This window comes from Schistocerca nitens, chromosome 3 (assembly GCF_023898315.1).
Source record: "Schistocerca nitens isolate TAMUIC-IGC-003100 chromosome 3, iqSchNite1.1, whole genome shotgun sequence".
Lineage (NCBI taxonomy): Eukaryota > Metazoa > Arthropoda > Insecta > Orthoptera > Acrididae > Schistocerca > Schistocerca nitens.
In genome coordinates, this window is record NC_064616.1 from 380,679,469 (window position 1) to 380,702,369 (window position 22,901).

General features: G+C 40.1%; 1 protein-coding gene across 2 annotated transcripts in view; it reads left to right on the forward strand.

Annotated features, from left to right (window-relative positions):
* The window catches only part of LOC126248318 (protein inturned), a 267,846-nt gene that overhangs the window by 70,049 nt on the left and 174,896 nt on the right, over positions 1-22,901 (forward strand). For both annotated transcript variants that reach the window (XM_049949205.1, XM_049949204.1), the window contains exon 8: positions 14,632-14,721. In XM_049949205.1, coding sequence (XP_049805162.1) covers positions 14,632-14,721 — 90 coding nt within the window. The remainder of the gene's footprint in view (positions 1-14,631; positions 14,722-22,901) is intronic.

A 22,901-nucleotide genomic window follows, 5' to 3' on the forward strand; every position in this document is an offset into this window, starting at 1 on the left:
CATTGTGTTCTAGTTGCTCAAGTAGGAGGTGATATAAGTTGGCTCCACACCTGTTGGAGTTCAGTTCATCGGCACACATGATGATGATGATGATGATGATGATGATGATGATGATTGATACATTTCTGATCACTGAAATATTGTGGTCATCAGGCACTGTGGACTGGCAGTACACCTGTTGATTGTTCAATCAAAAAGTATGTCAGGAGAAATTGAAGAATCACACCTCTTTGCATGCATCTGTCACAGATTATGGTTGTGCTACAGGAAGACATTGCTCATGTAACCATTGGAAAATTCACACAGTTCTTACAAATGTGGAAAATATAGCAACAGGAAAACTCTGTATCAGCAGTTTATGGGATGAAATATTTTACGAATCTCTAAACGATTTGGATCACATTATTGTTAAAATTTCCAACATAGCATGCAGGGAAGAACATGTGAGATGCTTAACTCGTAAGCTGATTCTCCATTAGGTGAAATGCCAGTTTTTCATGGGCATTAAACGGTTTTGGAAGGAACTGAAGTTCCCAAAAAAATGTTGAAGTCTACTAGAAACTATCTAATGTGGCTGACAACTGAAAATCTCGAATGTAAGTTAATTAAATCCATGCATTTTTTTATTTCATTGTTTAAGGTTATGTTTGGAAGCGACTGAGTTTACTTGTGATTGCGATTCGCTTGCTTCCTTGATTTCATAAGTGGAGCAGCTAATAACTTGTGGCAGACCTGGTGAATGGGGGAAGTGAGCACACTTACTCTTGTACTTGCTACACAATTCCTGTAAGGTAGACAGTGTATGAAGTAAGTAGTAGGAGGGAAAATGGCAGACCATGGTTAATTGAAACAATGATAAGATTCACATAAATAAAACTCTGATCTGACTCATTATTAAGAAGAGCTTGAATATGATGTAGCTTGAGAAACTCCATAGAATAATTAAGTGAACTGTGAGAAGTTTGTTTAATCAGCTTGAAGTGCAGTGTGTGAGAGGCATTGTTATATAAGTGTGTGTAACGTGAGAAACACTTACTAATGTTTCATGAATTTTTGTTACTTGATGAGTCTAAGAATATTCCATTTCCCTTATCATACATATCACATAGGGATCACAACAATAAAATTACACAACTTATTACATCCTTAGAGAAATGAAGAGTGTAGACATCTTTTGTCATGTGTCATACCCCCATATAAAAGTAAGTAGAGTACAAAATGAGAGTTATACTTTTATTTGGGCTCTTTCACTATTGTTTCATTCTGCTTTTGACTATCTGTAAAGCACATGCTTTCTAATTCTTTCTTAGGAGTGCATGTTGTTTATATCTTTCTATAGTGGTTCTAGGAAGTAATTATTAGCAACTTGACTTCTAATTATCAGTATCTTCTTGTAAGAAAGTAATTACCAGAGCTACATTCAACTGAATGCATAGTTTCTGCTTTTGGGAGCACACTCAGAACGTTTTAAGTGAAGATTTATTCAGTTCACATGCTACAGTTATTTAAATTAAATTTGTCCTATGACTGTGATTTAATAGAAGTAAAAACCTAACAGACAAGCAAAAGCTGAATGAAGCAAAAATGAGCATAAGGAGAGTAGTGATGTTCAGTGACTTTGAAAGTAAAATTTTTCCAGCCAGCTAAAAACCTTAAGAGGTTTGTGTCTTATGTAAAATCAGTAAGCAATTTGAAATCATCTATTTAGTCACTCAGTGACCATACAGGCACCAGAACAGAAGATAACAGAGAGAACACCAAAATATTGAATTTGGTTTTGTGATAGTGTTTCACTACGGATCGTAATAAGGTCCCTCCTTTGAATCATCATATGAATGTCAAAATGGCAGATATTGAGATAACCAATTGTGGAATAAAAGAAACAACTACAACTACTTATTAATGGAAAGGTATTAGTACCAAATGAGATATCTGTAGTATTTTACAACGATTATGGGAAATGTGTTTACATTTTCGGCGCGCACTGCAGCTGTAAGAGTTAAAAAGCTAAATACTGACATACTTATTTGTGCACTGTTATACAGTTATTAAATTGAATAGTTTTCAGCGGTGTTTCATGCTGTTTGTGGTGAAATAATGATTTAATAAACTTGTGGAAACGTTCACTCACTGTGTTTTTTTAGAGTTTTATGTGCCTTGAAGTCATTTAGTAACTTTCATGCTTTAGGTTTCAGCTGACGTTTCTTATTGTTTCTAGTGAAATATTTCAGTAAAATTTTCATTCAGTTACTTTGTTGAGTGTCCCAGTGGCCGTTTGAATTTTTGGTTTTAGATAATACTTTTGTAAAGTTTTGTTGGTATTGCTATTAGCTGTGGTGTAATAGTATTAATACAAGTAGTTGCTTTCTTAGTAGACAGAGAATTTTGAGACCACTATTGTTAGTTCTATAAATAGTTCTACTGGTGTAACTGAACTATGGTAATGTAGACATATATTTTTTTTAAGTAACTGTAAAATTTTACCATGAGTGAGAAGTGTGGGCGCTGTCATTGGTTTGTGGGTAGTGGGTTATGGTGTGGGATTTGTTCAAGGTATTTTCATTGGGGGGGAATGCAGTGGGGAAGCCAGTGGGCATTCTAGCAAGATCCTCTCCTGGGAATGCAGAATCTGTAGTAGAAATAAGTTGATAGAGGCGCAGGGGCGTAAGATCTGTGCCCTTCAGGTGCAGTTACAATGCCCAAAGAAGGAACTAGATAGGTTGAGGAGGGTGAAGGGTGGTGGGGAATGGGATAGGCAGTTGGCAAGAAGGCAGCCAGGAGGAGGTGGTATTCAGTCAGTTATATTTTGCATATGTGCAATAGATTTGACCAACTGTCAGGGTTGAGTGGAGAGTAACCTCTTGTAACTGTAGGTGTAGGAAACCTGCAGCAGTTCTCAGCAGTTGGGAGGCATAGGTCAGTTGCAAAATCTAACAGAAAGAAGAAGGTTCTGCTGCTAGGTAGTTCGCATGGTAGAGGTGTGGGCCAGCAGTTGCAGGAAGTGTTGGGGTGTGAGTACCAGGTCACCAGCATTGTGAAGCCTAGTGCAAGGTTGGTTCAAGTGACTGACTGCATAGGGGTGTGATGTAGGAATTTTACGGAGGAGGATCAGGTAGTGATAGTGGGTGGAGCAGAAAACAGTCTTGATAGGGATGGGGAATATGATGGAGGTGGTGACCTAAATATAGCTACTCAAACTGGTGGCACTAAAGTGCATTTAGTGCAACTGTTTCAGCATCATGATCTGCCTCATCTGCATGCGGTTATTAGGTGCATTAAAATGGGGCTGCAGAGGGTGCTAATGGCAGAGAGCATGGGTCACATCTCAGTGGTGCCAGTTGGGTCTATCAGTAGATCAGGATTCACTAGGCATGGCCTGTACCTCAATAGGTATAGGAAGGGGAGGCTGGCAAAGCTTTTAGGTGACAGTGTAGTGGGTGGTGGTGATGGTGGGATGACTCATGGAAAAATTCTTGTAGTAGTTGGTGTTAGAGCTGCACCTTTGTAGATTGAAGTAAGCTGATAGGTACATGTGCTTAAAGGAAGTCCCTCTAAGGGCTCACCTTCTAAGGATGTAATGTTTCCAAGTAGAAAAGGAATTAGCATATTTCATCAAAATATAAGAGGTATTAGATATAAAGTTAGTGAACTGCTTATAGATGTTTACTCAGAAATTATTGGTGTATCAGAGGACCACTTAAATAATTTGACAGTTCAGAGGCTTCCTTTAGCAGGATACAGATTAGCTGGCTGTTTTCAAAAAGTTCCTTGCGGGGTGTGGGAGTGGCCATGTACGTAAAAAAAACAATATTCCATTTGAGTCCATAGACGTATCATGGCACTGTGCTGAACAGATATTTGAATGTTGTGCAGGGGCAGTTGAATTTAGTGAAACTAAAGTTCTAATTGTTGTTGTTTATAGGTCCCCTAACTCTGAGACTTCAGAGCATTTATGCTCAAGCTAGAGAGAGTTCTTGATTCACTTTGTAGGAAGTACCCGAAATTAGTTGTATGTGGTGACTTCAATATTAATTGTGTATATGATGGTGCAAGAAAAAGGATGTTGGTAGATCTCCTAAATTCATATGATCTGATGCAGACTGTGTTTTTTCCAACTAGGGTGCAGGGGAACAGTAGCACAGTCATAGACAATATTTTTATTCATTCTTCATTACTAGATGGGCTCTGTTAGTAAAAGTGTGAATGGCCTTTCAGATCATGATGCACAAATTTAAATATTAAAATACTTAGGTCTCAAAAAAATGTCACATATAATTACAAACTATTTAGGAAAGTTAATCCAACAGCAGTAGAGAGTTTTTTAAACCTCATCAAGGAACAAGAGTGGCAGCACGTTCACAGTGCCAGTAACATTGATGATAAATATAATGCTTTCTTTAACACATTTCTCATGCTCTTTGAGAGTTGCTTTGCATTAGAATGTTCTAAATGGGGTATTAGCAGTAATAGGCAGCCTGGGTGGCTGACTTGTTGGATAACAATATTTTATAGAACAAAACAGAAATTACATAAAAATGTTAGAAGTAATCACAATCAAGCTACAGTAACAAATTACAACCAGTATTTTAAGCTACTTAAAATGTTACTAGGAAGGCAAAAAGTATGTGGTATGCAAATAGATTAGCTAATTCACTGTATAAAATTAAAACCATATGGTCAGTTGTGAAGGAATTGTCTGGTCAGCAGCACAAGGTCGATGATATAAAGTCAGTTTGCAGTAAAAATATTTCTGTTACTGATAAATCAGATATATGTACAGTATTTAACAATCATTTTCTGAGCATTGTTGGTGAATTAAATAAAAATTTAGTTTGTACAGGGAATCATATAACTTTTTGGCAAATGCCTTTCGGAGATTGATGTCTGAAATACTCCTCTGTGATACAGACAATAGGGAGATTGTGTCAATGACTAAATCACTGAAGACTAAGGACTCTCATGGTTATGATAGAGTGTCTAGCAGAATATTAAAGTACTGTGCTGCACATGTTAGCCCTGTATTTAGCCATATTTGTAATTTTTCCTGTAGGAATGGTCAGTTTCCTGGATGATTTAAGTACTCAGTAGTAAAGCCGATTTATAAAAAGGAAGAAAGGAATAATGTAAATAATTTTAGACATATTTCTATGCCATCAGTGTTTGCAAAAGCTGTTGAAAAGACTGTTTATATAAGGATAATTGATCTTTTTTTATCACACGATTTGCTATCAAATGTACAGTTCAGATTTAGAAAGTCATTTAACAATTGAAAGTGCTATATTCTCTTTTCTCTATGAGGTACTGGATGGGTTAAACAAAAGGTTTTGAATGGTAGGCATATTTTTTTTTTTTATTTAACTAAAGCATTTGATTATGTTGATTACAAAATATTGCTCCAGAAGTTGGACCAGTACAGAATACGGGGAGTAGCTCATAGTTGGTTCACCTCTTACTTTAGTAACAGGCAGCAGAAGTTCATAATTCAGAATGTTGAGAATGGCTGTGATGTGGGTTCTGAGTGGGGTACGGTCAAGGAAGGGTGCCCCATGGATCAGTGTTGGGGCCACTCCTGTTCGTGATTTATATAAATGATATGCCCTCTAGTATTACAGGTAACTCTAAAATATTTCTGTTTGCTGATGACACTCCTTGGTAGTAAGGGATGTTGAGTGTAACATTGGCTTGGTTTCAAATAGTGCAGTTCGTGACCTAAGTTCATGGCTTGTAGAAAATAAACTAACGCTAAATCGCAGTAAGACTCTATTTTTGCAGTTTCTAACACACAGTTCAACAAAACCTGATGTTTTAATTTCACAGAATGGGCATATGATTAGTGAAACTGAACAGTTCAAATTTCTAGGTGTTCAGATAGATACGATGAGTCATCATAACCAACAACTTCTTCACTTTTGAAGGCCAGACATATCAACAATTAAAGGGAACAGCCATGGGTACCAGGATGGCCCCCCTCATATGCCAACCTGTTTATGGGTTGCTTAGAGGAAGCCTTCTTGGCTATTCAAGCCTGCCAACCCAAAGTTTGGTACAGATTTGTTGATGACATCTTCATGGTCCTACTCGAAATCCCATGCCACTTTCCTTGACGTTGACCTCCATCTGTCCAATGGCCAACTTCACACATCCGTCCACATCAAACCCACCAACAAGCAACAGTACCTCCATTTTGACAGCTGCCACCGATTCCATACCAAACGGTCGCTTCCCTACAGCCTAGGTCTTCGTGGCAAACGAATCTGCTCCAGTCCGGAATCCCTGAACCATTACACCAATAACCTGAAAACAGCTTTCGCATCCCGCAACTACCCTCCTGACCTGGTACAGAAGCAAATAGCTAGAGTCACTTCCACATCCCCTCAAACCCAGAACCTCCCACAGAAGAACCCCAAAAGTGCCCCACTTGTGACAGGATACTTTCCAGGACTGGATCAGACTCTGAATGTGGCTCTCCAGCAGGGATACGACTTCCTCAAATCCTGCCCTGAAATGAGATCCATCCTTCATGAAATCCTCCCCACTCCACCAAGAGTTTCTTTCCGCCGTCCACCTAACCTTCGTAACCCTATGAAATCCCCAAACCACCTTCCCTACCCTCTGGCTCCTACCCTTGTAACTGCTCCCGGTGCAAGACCTGTGCCATGCACCCTCCCACCACCACTTACCCCAGTCCTGTAACCCGGAAGGTGTACACGATCAAAGGCAGAGCCACGTGTGAAAGCACCCACATGATTTACCATTTGACATGCCTACACTGTGAAGCCTTCTATGTGAGAATGACCAGCGACAAACTGTCCATTCGCATGAATGGACACAGGCAGACAGTGTTTGTTGGTAATGAGGACCACCCTGTGGCTAAACATGCCTTGGTGCATGGCCAGCACATCTTGGCACAGTGTTACACCGTTCGGGTTATCTGGATACTTCCCACTGACACCAACCTATCATAACTCCGGAGATGGGAACTTGCCCTTCAATATACTCTCTCTTCCTGTTACCCACCAGGCCTCAGCCTCCGCTAATTTCAAGTTGCCACCACTCATACCACACCTGTCATTCAACATCTTTGCCTCTGTAGTTCCGCCTTGACTGACATCTCTGCCCAACTTCTTTGCATTTACATATATTTGCCTGTGTCTGTATATGTGCGGATGGATATATGTGTGTGTGTGTGTGTGTGTGTGTGTGTGTGTGTGTGTATACCTGTCCTTTTCTCCCCTTGAGGTAAGTCTTTCCGCTCCCGGGATTGGAATGACTCCTTACCCTCTCCCTTAAAACCCACATCCTTTCATCTTTCCCTCTCCTTCCCTCTTTCCTGATGAAGCAACCTTGGGTTGCGAAAGCTTGAAATTTGTGTGTGTGTTTGTGTGTTTTTTATTGTCTCTATCAACATACCAACACTTTCGTTTGGTAAGTTACAGCATATTTGTTTTCTTTACTGTCATTTATTGTTAACAATATTAGCTTATTACCAAGAATAAGCAGCTTTCACTCAGTTAATACTCGGCAGAAATCAAACCAGCATTTGGATTAGATTTCCTTAACTCTTGTGTAGAAAGGTGTGCAGTATACTGCTGCATCCGTTTACAATAAGCTACCACTCAAATTCAAAAATCTTAGCAGTGATCCACTGAAACTGAAGAGTTTCCTCATGAGTCACTCCTTCTATTCTGTCGAGGAGTTTATTGAAAAATTAAGATGGTTCTTGTTGTATTGTTGATTGCGTTTACTTAAACTTATGGGCTGACTTTTTTGGGGTTCATAAACATTTATTTTTATCTGTTATCACTTTTATGTTGTAATTTCATGTACTGACACGTTTTGTGACCTTGGAGATTTGCTCCTCAATTTGGTCCTACGGAACTTAATGTGTAAATAAATAATAATAAATAACTTGATGCCCGTCAAGGGTACCAAGCAACTAGAAAAAAGCACGGGTCATTCCTGTTTTCAAGAAGCAATATAGGATGGACGCACAATGTTACAGACCTCTGTCATTGACGTCAGTGTGTTGCAGAATTTTGGAAAATTTTTTATGCTCAAGAATTATGACTTTCTTGAGCACAACAATCTCCTTTATAAAAATCAACATGAGCTCAGCAAACAGAGAACTTTTAAACTCAGCTTGCTCTGTTCCTCCATGAAATCCACAGCACTGTAGCCAATGGTGCTCAGATCGATGCCATATTCCTTGACTTTAGACAAACATTTACGCTGTCCCACACTGCTGTTTAATGAAAAAGATATGAGCTTACCAAGTACCAGACCAGATTTGCAACTGGGTTCAGGGCTTCCTTGCAGATGAAACGTAACACATCACTCTAATTGGAACAAAGTTGACAGATGTAAAGGCAATTCCTGGAGTATCCCTAGGAAGTGTGATAGGACACTTACTGTTTACAATGTACATAAATGATCTAGTAGAAAACCTTGGAAGCTCTTTAAGACTGTTTGCAGATGATGCAGTTGTCTATACGAAAATATCGATAGTAGAAGACAGTATCATTGTGCATAGTGACCCACAGAGGATTGATGAATGGTGCAGGATGTGGCAGTTGACCCATAACATAAATAAATGTAACATATTGCACACACATAGAAAAAGAAATCTGCTGCTGTACGCTTGTACTATTGATGACAAATTACTGGAAGCAATATCAACCATAAAGCATCTAGGAGTATACATATGTTTTGGGATAGGGTCCACCTTTAGCAAAACACAATTTTGTTTTTTAACCCAAACATGTTTCACTGCAGTTGCAGCATCTTCGGTGGACTTTTATTTCTCATCTGTTAAAGATAAAGTGTGTTCTTTGCTGCCTGTATACATGTAGCTATTAGTTTTTAAATCATAATTACAGATATGTGAAAAAACACATAAATTACGAATTCATACTTTTTTACCACATGATGTGGTTTTTCTGATGTGTTGTGTTTCTACAGTGACTGTTTTCTTCCATAGTTTATTATCTGCAACCACTTATACCTTTAAAGTAGATAAATTGTTTAAGCCAAAATTACGATTTGAAAACTTGTTATGTAAGTGAAACATTATGTAAACACACACACACACACACACACACACACACACACACACACACACACAGAGAGAGAGAGAGAGAGAGAGAGAGAGAGAGAGAGAGAGAGAGAGAGAGAGAGAGAATTAAATAGTTTCAGGCATAGAAATAACAAGTTTTCAAATGACAAACTGTGGAACAAAACGGTCACTGTAGAAACACAACACATCAGAAAAACCACACCATGTGGTAAAAAGGTATGAATTCGTAATTTATGTGTTTTTTCAAATATCTGTAATTACAATTTAAAAACTAATAGCTACATGTATACAGACAGCAAAGAACACTCTTTATCTTTAACAGATAAAAAATAAAAGCCCACTGAAGATGCTGCAACTGCAGTGAAACATGTTTGGGTTAAAAAACAAAAAAATGTGTTTTGCTAAAGATGGACCCTATCCAAAAACATACATACTGTTAGAGCAAACACGGAAGAAAAGAGCTTCACCCCCAAGATGATTATTTCGACGCCCTGCCAGGCATTTCTGAGCAAGGTCTACAACAAATTCCGTAACACTATAACAAATTTATATCAAACTATTTTAAATATAAAATTCAATAGGATTTGTCTTTCACATAATGTAATACCTAACTATATACATGTAAATGTAAACAGTATGTCACCTGCAGCTCGTCATGCCAAACACAAAGCTGAAATTGAGTGGCTGAAGCAAAAAATTAGAAACCTACATACAAAGAAGCAGGAACTTAATATTGAACTATTCAAAATTCACCTGGAACTAGGAAATCACATTAAAATCTCTGAAATATTTAATGATATCATGAATACAGTCAAACAAAACGCAGAAACACAAATAAATTCAGAACACCCACCAGGAACACCTTCAACTGTTCCACAACAAACTGTTGCCTCATCAGGAAAGAGGGAAGAAGAGGGAAAGACGAAAGGATGTGGGTTTTACGGGAGAGGGTAAGGAGTCATTCCAATCCCGGGAGCGGAAAGACTTACCTTAGGGGGAAAAAAGGACGGGTTTACACTCGCACACACACACACACACACATCCATCCACACACGTACAGACACAAGCAGACATATTTAAAGACAAAGAGTTTGGGCAGAGATGTCAGTCGAGGCAGAAGTGCAGAGGCAAAGATGTTGTTGAATGACAGGTGAGGTATGAGTGGCGGCAACTTGAAATTAGCGGAGATTGAGGCCTGGTGGATAACGGGAAGAGAGGATATATTGAAGAGCAAGTTCCCATCTCCGGAGTTCGGATAGGTTGGTGTTAGTGGGAAGTATCCAGATAACCCGGACGGTGTAACACTGTGCCAAGATGTGCTGGCCGTGCACCAAGGCATGTTTAGCCACAGGGTGATCTTCATTACCAACAAACACTGTCTGCCTGTGTCCATTCATGCGAATGGACAGTTTGTTGCTGGTCATTCCCACATAGAATGCGTCACAGTGTAGGCAGGTCAGTTGGTAAATCACGTGGGTGCTTTCACACGTGGCTCTGCCTTTGATTGTGTACACCTTCCGGGTTACAGGACTGGAGTAGGTGACGAGGAAAAATGATCCTAATCCTACTCCTAATGATCCAACTCCTCAAGACACTATCCAAATTGAACCCTCCCTGGAACAGTTCTGTCCTCCATCACAGTGGGACCCACCTCCTCTTCCTCAAAATCACCCTCTCCAAACCTTCCAGGAATTTCTGACTTCCAGCCTTGCCTCTCAATCCTTCTTAGAAAACCTTAATCCTACTCCCAACATCACCACTGCTGAAGCCCAGGCTATCCGTGATCTGAAGGCTGACTAATCCATCATCATTCTTCCAGCGGACAAGGGTTCCACGACCGTGGTACTTGATCGTCAGGAGTATGTGGCCGAGGGACTGCGTCAGCTTTCAGACAACACCACAACAAAGTTTGCCAAGGTAATCCCATTCCTGATGTCCAGGCGGAGCTTCAAGGAATCCTCAGAACCTTAGGCCCCCTGCAAAACCTTTCACCTGACTCCATCAACCTCCTGACCCTACCTTCTACCTTCTTCCCAAAAATTCACAAACCCAATCATCCCGGCCGCCCCATTGTAGCTGGTTACCAAGCCCCCACAGAACGTATCTCTGCCTACGTAGATCAACACCTTCAACCCATTACATGCAGTCTCCCATCCTTCATCAAAGACACCAACCACTTTCTCGAATGCCTGGAATCCTTACCCAATCTGTTACCCCCAGAAACCATCCTTGTAACCATTGATGCCACTTCCTTATACACAAATATTCTGCACGTCCAGGGCCTCGCTGCGATGGAGCACTTCCTTTCACGCCGATCACCTGCCACCCTACCTAAAACCTCTTTCCTCATTACCTTAGCCAGCTTCATCCTGACCCACAACTTCTTCACTTTTTAAGGCCAGACATACCAACAATTAAAGGGAACAGCCATGGGTACCAGGATGGCCCCCTCGTACGCCAACCTATTCATGGGTCGCTTAGAGGAAGCCTTCTTGGTTACCCAGGTCTGCCAACTCAAAGTTTGATACAGATTTATTGATGACATCTTCATGATCTGGACTCACAGTGAAGAAGAACTCCAGAATTTCCTCTCCAACCTCAACTCCTTTCGTTCCATCAGATTCACGTGGTCCTACTCCAAATCCCATGCCACTTTCCTTGACGTTGACCTCCATCTGTCCAATGGCCAGCTTCACACGTCCGTCCACATCAAACCCACCAACAAGCAACAGTACCTCCATTATGACAGCTGCCACCCATTCCACATCAAACGGTCCCTTCCCTACAGCCTAGGTCTTCGTGGCAAACGAATCTGCTCCAGTCCGGAATCCCTGAACCATTACACCAACAACCTGACAACAGCTTTCGCATCCCACAACTACCCTCCCGACCTGGTACAGAAGCAAATAGCTAGAGCCACTTCCTCATCCCCTCAAACCCAAAACCTCCCACAGAAGAACCACAAAAGTGCCCCACTTGTGACAGGATACTTTCCGGGACTGGACCAGACTCTGAATGTGGCTCTCCAGCAGGGATACGACTTCCTCAAATCCTGCCCTGAAATGAGATCCATCCTTCATGAAATCCTCCCCACTCCACCAAGAGTGTCTTTCCGCCGTCCACCTAACCTTCGTAACCTGTTAGTTCATCCCTATGAAATCCCCGAACCACCTTCCCTACCCTCTGGCTCCTACCCTTGTAACCGCCCCCGGTGTAAAACCTGTCCCATGCACCCACCCACCACCACCTACTCCAGTCCTGTAACCCGGAAGGTGTACACAATCAAAGGCAGAGCCACGTGTGAAAGCACCCACGTGATTTACCAACTGACCTGCCTACACTGTGACGCATTCTATGTGGGAATGACCAGCAACAAACTGTCCATTCGCATGAATGGACACAGGCAGACAGTGTTTGTTGATAATGAAGATCACCCTGTGGCTAAACATGCCTTGGTGCACGGCCAGCACATCTTGGCACAGTGTTACACCGTCCGGGTTATCTGGATACTTCCCACTAACACCAACCTATCTGAACTCCGGAGATTGGAACTTGCTCTTCAATATATCCTCTCTTCCCGTTACCCACCAGGCCTCAATCTCCGCTAATTTCAAGATGCCGCCACTCATACCTCACCTGTCATTCAACAACATCTTTGCCTCTGCACTTCCGCCTCGACTGACATCTCTGCCAAAACTCTTTGTCTTTAAATATGTCTGCTTGTGTCTGTACGTGTGTGGATGGATATGTGTGTGTGTGCGTGAGTGTATACCTGTCCTTTTTTCCCCCTAAGGTAAGTCTTTCCGCTCCCGGGATTGGAATGACTCCGTACCCTCTCCCTTAAAACCCACATCCTTTCGTCTTTCCCTCTCCTTCCCTCTTTCTTGATGAGGCAACAGTTTGTTGCGGAAGCTTGAATTTTGTGTGTTATATATATAAAAATTGAATAATTTCAAACTCGGAAGGAAAGATCTTAAAGCCCAAGATGATTATCTAGGTGTAACTATCCAGAGCAATCTTCAGTGGAATGACCGCACAAAGAAATAGTAGGAAAGTAGATGCCAAACTGAGATTCATAGGAAGAATCTTAAGGAAATGTAACTCATCCATGAAAGAAATGGCTTACAAGGTGCTTGTTCAACAGATTTTTAAGTGCTGTTCATCAGTGTGGGACCCTTACCCAATAGGACTGATGCAAGAGAGAGACAAGATCAAATGAAGAGAACAGCATTCTACCACTGGATCATTTAGTCAGTGTTAAGAGTATTTCAAAGATGTGAAAAAAAAACCTTCAGTGGAAGACCCTACAAGAGAGGTGTTGTACATTACGCACAGGTTTAGCAGAGGAATTTTGAGAGAGTATTTTCTGGGAAGAGTTGGACAACATATTACCTCCTGCCACGTACATCTCGCAAAATGACCATAATGAGAAAATTTGAGAAATTCAAGCTAATACACACAATCAGTCTTCTAATGCACCATTAAAGTGTGGAACGGGGATAGGGGGATCAGTTAGTGGTACCAAAACTAACCTCCGCCACACAACGTGAGATGGTTTGCAGAGTACTGATGTACATGTAGATATAGCTGTAGATTGTAAAAAATCTTGGAGAGACTAATGAGGTTGTTGTGTCAGGACACTCCCTCAAAGTGCTGTACAAAAATTTGTGTGCTTGCCACAGTCTTTATGCAGTCAACTAAGTACACATTAGAGAAGTAAGAATAGTAATTAATTTAATTTATGTTTCCTTTGCATCATTTTGAAATTCAATTTCAAGCTGTTCACTGCTTCACCAAGTATTTTTAATAGTACGTAATTGTTAAAACTGTACCATCTGAAAATTGTTTGTACCACCATTGTCTGTTTGAAACTGAGTTAGTGATGTATATTTTTATTAATACTGCTACATTTTCCAGAGTAACTAATTCCCAAAATGAATTGTTTTGTTACTTTTTAAATGTTATATTGCAGTGTAGCCCATTCAATGGAGGAGGGGGGGGGGGAACACCTCGATTAGGGGAAAAATCATGTAGTTGCAAATTTTTGCACAGTGGTAGGAGGGAGCGTCAGGACACACTCTCATAGCACTGTGCAGAAATTTGTGACTACACAATTTTTTTTCCTAATTTTCCTTCATTGACTGGACTAGTAGGGATTATTTTATGTCTGTGATTATAAAAATAATGTTACACACAAAAATTGAAATTACTGATATGATAAAAAATAATTTTGCAAGTGATATGGTGTGTATTGTGTGTCAAGCCAAGGGTGTTGTTTTACTGTCGCCTTTGTCGATCCTTTTTCAACTAAGTAATGCCCTATTTCTAATTACCTTGATGTCTGCATTGTGAGATAAATGTTGCTTATTTTTGTAAGTATTCTTTGAAATAAAATCAATTTCACTTATCAAGTACTTGGTTGGTTGGTTGATCCGGGAGAGGGGGCCAAACAGCGAGGTCATTGGTCCCCGATATTAAGTAGTGTTTCTGACATTTTGTTTTCACAAAGAGTTGTTTGGGCAGAAGAAAAGTGAATGTGTTTTTAATTTTTTTTCCAGTTCCAGTGTTATGGTCAATGATGAACTGGTACACATTTTGTATTCACCACACAATGATGGACTATTGCTGCTGGCTGTGCCTGATAGTAGGTCAGTATACATTTTGGTAGTATTTGAACTGTATAAACTGAAACCATAAACTTCTCACCTCTGACTTCTCAAGGCATTGTAAATGAAATTGTCTGTCTGGTTTCTCACTTTAAATGTGTAACCAGTTACTATAATCTCTCTGTATGTTTTTCTGTCCACCATTGAGGACTTCAGCATAAACTACTGGATCTTGAAAAAAGTAGAAAATTTTGTATAAAATAAGCAAATATTCTTGCAACTTCATTTAAGCTCTGGACTAAAAAGGTCAAGGGATGCTAAAGTGAAATGCTTGTTAGTATGCAACTTCTACAAATCCCATCCCACTCCTAAATTACTAAACTTATCCAAATACCCAAGGCTCTGCTTATATGGACTATTGTTTCTGTAGCTCCTTATTCATTCAGTAGTAGAGTAAATAAAGGTCCCAAGCATTTGGGTGGATCATCCTGGAATTCTAACATCCTATAAAGAAAGCTCGAGTTTTGATGTGTGAAATACGTGGGGAGTACTGATTACTTTGCACATAATGCTGTGATCTTCAACAACCTTAATTCCATTTACCAAGACTACATGAAGTTGAAGATTTTTAGAATATGTGGAAGAATAAAGGAGTATGCAAAATGCAGAATATAATGTAAAAGAAAACAAAAACCAGCTGACATATTTAAATTGTAATATCATTTCATACAGAATATACAAACCCTAGATTGTCAGGCCTCGTGGTCTAGTGGTAAAGTACATGCCAGGAAAGAGAAAGGTTGTGTGATTTAATCCTGATCAGATTAGGGAATCTGCAGTCTGCCTGTAGCATAGCCTTCACGTCTCAGTGATGTTAAGATTTTCTAAGTACAACAACTGGTTCAGATTCCATGTGAAACTGTAGTTCGCCTGCCTCTGCTAGGGTTGCTGTGATAGGTTAGGCAAACACAAGTTGCCAGAGTGGCATCCAGTCAAAAGATAGGTTGTTGAGCCACATGGAATTATTATTATAAATCTAGATTTATTTATAGTAGAATATGTTGCTATATTCCAAAACTAGTTCGTGTTTTTAAATGTCAGTATGCCAAGATATCTTTATTCTACACTCCTTGTAAAATGTAAACTTTCACCGCCAGAATTGTCACAATTAATAAAGTATTCTGGGCTATTATGATGTGGTTGAAGGGATTTCACTTTAAAACCTGACCTTTCGTCCTCATCTGTGGAGGACATTTTCAAGGGGGATCATAGCTTTGTTGAACGTTCGATTCACACCCTGCCTCGCTACTGACTACAGCAAAATTCTGCTTCTGCGATCTCCCGTGCAATGGCTTGCCGTCACAGGTTTTGAATTCTCAAGCGCAATTGGCCGTTGTCGACTACCATAGTTTGCTGTTACTATCATCCTATGGTGAAAGACTGCTATACATCTTCTTCAGCACCAGAATCCAAATTTCATTCAGTTTCACGCTCTCCTCCTTCCTATTGAAATTCGTGGGGTGTTTCACAGTCTGCATGGCCTCTCTGTATAGTCTGTCATGGTATGTGCTTGTGGCTGCCAGTACTTGAGTCTTATCAAAATGAATGTGGTGATCTCCTGGCTGTAAAGTGTGTTCCATGACAGTTGATCTGTCAATCTCCCCTCGTCTGCAATTATCCTTGTGGTCTTCAAGTGATTGTGGCTGATTATTAGAGTAAGATTAATGACTTATTAGATCCGCAAACATATAAGAAACTAAATAAATACTCCACTGACAAAGTTCTTAGAATTGTTACACAGTTGGTAAAGAAGTCCTCTATTGAGCAGAGCATTCAGTAAAGTCTGTTCAATTCAGTTGTGCTGAACTTTATGAACTGCCGAAGGTGCACAAAGAACATGATCCTCTAAGGCCTATAGTGAGTGCTATTGGTTCACCCACCTATTCGATTGCCAAGTTCTTGACAACATTATTACGACCATATATGGGTTAGTCGGATTTGTATATCAAGAATTCGGCACATTTTATCAGTAAATTAAACGGCAGAGTGGTACAGCCAGAGGACATATTAATTAGTTGTGATGTGGTGTCGCTATTCTCAGTGGTTCCATTCAATAAAGTGTTGCAACAGCCAAGTCGGATTTTTCCTTCCGATGTCGCAGAATTGTTCAAATATTGCCTCACAACCATATATTTCAAATGTAATGAAGAGTTATATGAACAGACGGATGGTGGTGCTGTGGGGATCCGCTTCAATCCAGTTATAGTGAACTTCTTTATGGAAAAATTTGCGGAGTAGGCATTGGAAACTGTTAACAAGAAACCGAATATTTGGTTCCGTAATGTGGATGATATGTTTGTTTTGTGACGGCATGGCAGGGAGGAACTTGATCGTTTCCACAAACATCTCAACGGGATCAATCTGAAAATTCAGTTTACCAAGGAGGAGGAGGCAGGTGGAAGATTAAATTTTCTTGATGTGCTAGTTTTCAAAAAAGAAGACGGTAACTTGGACCACATGGTTTATCGAAAACCCAGGCACATTGACCATTACTTGCACTGGGGTTCAAACCACCACCCACAGCAAAAGCGAGGCATAGTAAGAACATTGGCAGATAGAGCAAGGAAAATCTGTGAACCAGAGCTGCTTGATGCAGAATTAAAACATCTCAACAATGCATTGCTCAAGGATGATTATTTGTTCGCTGAGATGAAAAGAGCATGAAGTCCACCACATAGAAATCATAGTGATGGTCAAGTGCTGGTGAAATGGGTAGTTTTCATGCCATTCATTAAGGACGTGACTGACCACATTGGAAAAATCTTGAAAAACCAGGACATCGTGGTAATTTACACACTCGCATGGAAGATACAAGATCATCTAAAATTGCCCAAGGATGCTTGCCAACCACTGGAAAAAGCTGGAAGTTATAGGATTCCGTGTAGTTGTGGGGAGGTGTGTGTAGGTACTACAAAAAGAACTGATGAAAAACATTTTGAAGAGCACAAGGGTAATTGCAGAAGAGGTGAGATTGACAGATCAGCTGTTGCACAACATGTTTTACAGCCAGAAGACCATAACATTCATTTTGATAGGACTCCAGTACTGGCAGCCACAATTGGATACCTTGAAAGACTATAGAGAGAGACCATACAGACTGTGAAACACCCCAGGAATTTTAATAGGAAGGAGGAGGGCATGAAATTGAATGAAATTTGGATTCTGGTGCTGAAGAAGATGTGCACCAGTCTTCCACCATGGGATGATGATAACAGCAGACTACAGCCAATTGTGCTCACGTATTCAAAACATGTGATGTCACACCACTGCACGGGAGCTCACAGAAGTAGAATTTTGCTGTAGTCAGTAGTGAGTCAGGGTGTGAATCGGACGTTCAACAAAGCTACGATCCCCCTTGAAAATGTCTTCCACAGATGGAGACAAAACTTTGGGTTTTAAAGTGAAATCCCTTCAACCACTGCATAATAGCCTGGAATAATTTATTAATTATTATTATACTCTCCACATAATAAATCAACACTGCCTCCATTCCCCCTGTTCCTCCACTGTCTAACTCACCCCTCCTCCGTCTCTTTTTTCCTATGTTGTACTATATGTAATTAAGAGGTTGATTTTGTGTTCCTAATACCAACTTGACCTTATGTCTTTGCTACTGGGAACCTTTGGCCAGTATGTGACACACTGCCAGTGGAACCCAGTAACCATTATACATCAGCATCACTTATTCCAGTGTGCGGATGTAATAATCTCTGTTTCAACAGTTGTTCTGTTGGGTCACCATACCTGGTTTGCTGTGTATATATTTGAACTGCAGTTGTACGATAATTGCTGTATTATTTATTATATATTAATGATCATATAATGTTTTAAAGTACAATAGTAACAAATTACTGCAATTGCACCTGTTAGCTGCTGCAGATATAGGTAGTTCTGTGAATGGTTCATTTTAGATTATTGTGTAGTACACTGTATTTTCCAAAACAGTATAATGTGATGGGTTTTCTTGGCTGGTTCCCCATTGCCTTCCCCTGTTGGTTGGAACTACAAAAGAAAATGCAGAAGACTAACTAGATTTGGTTAGCATCAGTGGTAATGTCATGGTTCATCCTGAATAAGGGAGGGGTAGGACAAACCTGGAACTTATCTAGGCAGGGTTGCTAAATCCCTGGAATAGGACTATCCTTTACAGTTCCAAGTTCTTCTGAACCTTGTATATGTTATTAGACAGGGTTGCATTCTATCACCAGTTCTATTTAATCTCTATGGAGAATATACTATATGATCTAAAGTATCTGGACACCTGGCTGAAAATGACTTACAAGTTCGTGGTGCCCTTCATCGGTAATGCTGGAATTCAGTATGGTATTGGCCAACCCTTAGCCCTGATGATCAGGTGCTGGAAGGTTTCTTGGGGAATGGCAGCCCATTCTTCACGGAGTGCTGCATTGAGGAGAGATATCGATGTCGGTCTGTGAGGCCTGGCACGAAGTCGGCATTTCAAAACATCCCGAAGGTGTTCTATAGGATTCAGGTCAGGACTCTGTGAAGGCAGTCCATTACACTGATGTTATTGTCATTTAACCACTCTGCCACAGGCCGTGCATTGTGAACAGGTGCTCAATCATGTTGAAAGATGCAATGGCCATCCCCAAATTGCTTTTCAGCAGTGGGAAGCAAAAAGATGCTTTAAACATCAATGTAGGCCTGTGCTGTGATAGGGCCATGCAAAATGACAAGGGATGCAAGCCCCCTCCATGAAAAACATGACCACACCATAACACCACTGCCCCCGAAATTTACTGTTGGCACTATACACGCTGGCAGATGCTGTTCACCAGGCATTCGCCATACCCACACCCTGTCATCAGATCGCCACATTGTGTACCATGATTTGTCCCTCCACACAACGTTTTTCCACTGTTTAATCATCCAATCTTTAAGCTCCTTACACCAAGCAAGGCGTAGTTTGGCATTTGCCGGCGTGATGTGTGGCTTATGAGCAGCAGCTCAACCATGAAATCCAAGTTTTTTCACCTCCCACCTAACATTCATAGTACTTGCAGTGGATCCTGATGCAATTTGGAATTCCTATGTGATGGTCTGGATAGATGTCTGCAAATTACACATTACGACCCAACTGTTGGTGGTCTCTGTCAGTCAACAGACGAAGTCAGCCTGTATGCTTTTGTGCTGTACGTGTCCCTTCACGTTTCTACTTCACTATCACATTAGAAACAGTAGACCTAGGGATGTTTAGGAGTGTGGAAATATCGCATACAGATGTATGACACAAGTGACACCCAATCACCTGACGATGTTCGAAATCCGTGAATTCAGCGGAGCACCCCATTCTGCTTTCTCACAATGTCTAATGACTACTGAGGTCGCTGATATGGAGTACCTGGGAGTAGGTGTTAGTACAATGCACCTGATATGAAAAAAAAATGTATGTTTTTGGGGGTGTCTGGGTACTTTTGATTACATAATGAATGTTATGAGAAAAGTCTTCATGACTGGACTGGTGGGATCCATATTGGAGGACAAAGAACCAGTAATTTAAGATTTTCTGGCGACACCATGCTGTGCACAGAATCACAGTTGGAAATGAACAAACTACTAAATAGAGTTAACAGAGAAAGTGAGGAACTTCAGTTGTCAGGGAATAAGAGAAAGACCAAGATCATGTCAATTGATGGAAGTGAGTCACTGCCATTTACTGATGTACTATCAGGGGGGACCACAAGAGAGTTGGTGCTTTTGAGATGTAGGGCATACAGGTGGTTGCTGAGTATGTCATGGATGTACAAATGAACCAAAAAATCAGTGCTTCAAGAACTCAGATTGGGAAGAGGTTGTACAATACTTGTTTTCAAAGAACCCTGCAGTTCTGTCGCACTGTGTGATGACAGATGAATAACTTGGAAAAAGTTGTTATCCAAGGCAAAGTCAATGGGAAAAGATTACAAGGGAGACCATCAAGGCCATGGATGGGCCAAATAAAGCACAAGACAAACCGAACATGTGGCCATTTACTCCAAACTGCAGAAGACCAGAAAAATGGATACATAATGTTAAAGAGATCATGTGATGGATCACCAAGAGCGAGTTGTTGATAATATTATGATGGAACTCTTTGCCATAAATTATGTAAGTATTATTTATTCGCATATAACTGTATTTTTAATTTTATAAAAATGTCTTTTGCTATTCCAGTGTGTATTTTAGGATGTTTGAAAATGACTTCATAACTGTAACATCACAATACTGAAGAATAACAGAATATCACAGATTCAGCCAGGCACAGAATAGTATTCCCCTTCAAAAATGTTTAAGTCCATTAATTGTATTTCACTTATGCTAAAATATAATTTGGATGTAAGGCAAGTAAAACACACACACACACACACACACACACACACACACACACACACACACAATGAAAAGATGCAAAGAAGCATTAGAAACTTAGAAATTAAATTTTTTCCAGCACTCTGAAATCGTTGCACCCATTATAATTCCAAAAAAGCAGCTAAATACATCACTGTCCAATTTTTAGGCAGCATCTCTTACAAAGTTGCTGAAATAACGTGCTGAATGAAATTAAAAATAAGTTTTCAATCGGCAATAAACTAAAACAGAATGTTGTGCTCGGTACAGTAACAGAAAACCAATGACATAATCATCTGTGTATAAACTGATGTGCAGGAGTTTCCTCTAATTTTTTAATAAAGTGGACTAGCAGAAAATTGGATTCAGAGAGCACAATCTGAATAAACAATCATGTGTTTCAAATCTCAGAAACAAATGCCACTGTGAGCAACACAGGACAAAATGTGAAATTCTGCTTTCTTCAGGCAGAGGAAAAATGATTCTATTAGGAAAAGTACTAAAGATAAGAGAGAATTTCTCAGCATGACATCGAGGTGTCACTGCTATCATAAAATTTTCGTTATGTTTTATTGTTGATTGTTCTCTCTACAGTGAGTCAAATGGCACAATTTCATCCAGTTCTCCTTCACTATCATCGGAATCTGCACCAAAACCGTTGTCTTCGTTGTCATCATCACCATCATCATCATTCAGAGAAATCATTAGTTGTTCATTTTCATTTATAATGCCATCTATAGTCTGTGCTTCTCTGAGTTTAGCAACATGGCCTACTTTCTTCCTCCATGAGATAGCATCAACAGTAGAAAGACCTTCATGTAGCAGTTTTTCCACTTCTGTTATAGTAAAAGTCTTGTTGTTACTTCTAATGTATGCCTTGACCTCACTCCAAACCAATTCAGTTGGATTAAAATGGCAGTGATAAGGCGGTAACCTAATTACCAAGTGACCCTGTTCGCTTGCAATTTCATCTACAACATATTTAGGTGTCACAGGCTTATTTTGTTGTATGAGCGAGTATAACAAGAGCTTTGTCATGCTCATGTCCACAGAAATGTCTCCCGCCTGCAACAACTGCACTATAGTTTCTTTACGGTCACTAGTGGTGGGAGTTTTATCTAAAATCACGGAATGGGAATGGTATGGTGCATTGTCCATCACAACCACTGTCGGAACACTAAACTGGAGCAATAAATTTTTAAACCACTGTAGAAACTGTGGATGGTCAATATCCTCATGATAGTCACTGATTTTTCTTGATCTAAAAACTAAAAATTCTTCAGGCGCAGAGCTGTGTGAAGATCCTGCTTGGGCCACAATTAATCGGGATCCTCTTCCTGTTGGCTGATGACCACTGCTATTCGGAGTATCATCTATCCAGCATTTCTCAACTGATTCTCCAGTGTTGACCCAGGTTTCGTCTAGCCATATGACTGAGTGTATGTCCTTTCCCACAATTTTGTGCAAGAAAATGGTACGAGTTGCAACGATGAGAGCTTTTCCAAGTAACAGTTTTTGTCCATTTAAGTTTTTGAAACTGAAGCCCATACTTTTTAATTCCACCTTAAGTGACATTTTCCCCCAGGGAAAAAGTTCACTTTCTTTTAAAGAAATTAGCAACTTCGCTATTGTGGGGTATTCTTTCCTACTATAGTATCCATATATGTGTCGACGAATTGCATCAGATTGGAAAGAATCAATATCTGTAACAGGACAAGGCTTTTTTTTTCTTGGAGTACTTAAAAAGACACTGTTTCTCTTACACAGGCTTTCTTCCACACTGTTTACTTCAGTGTCTTGTAAATCTTGAAGCA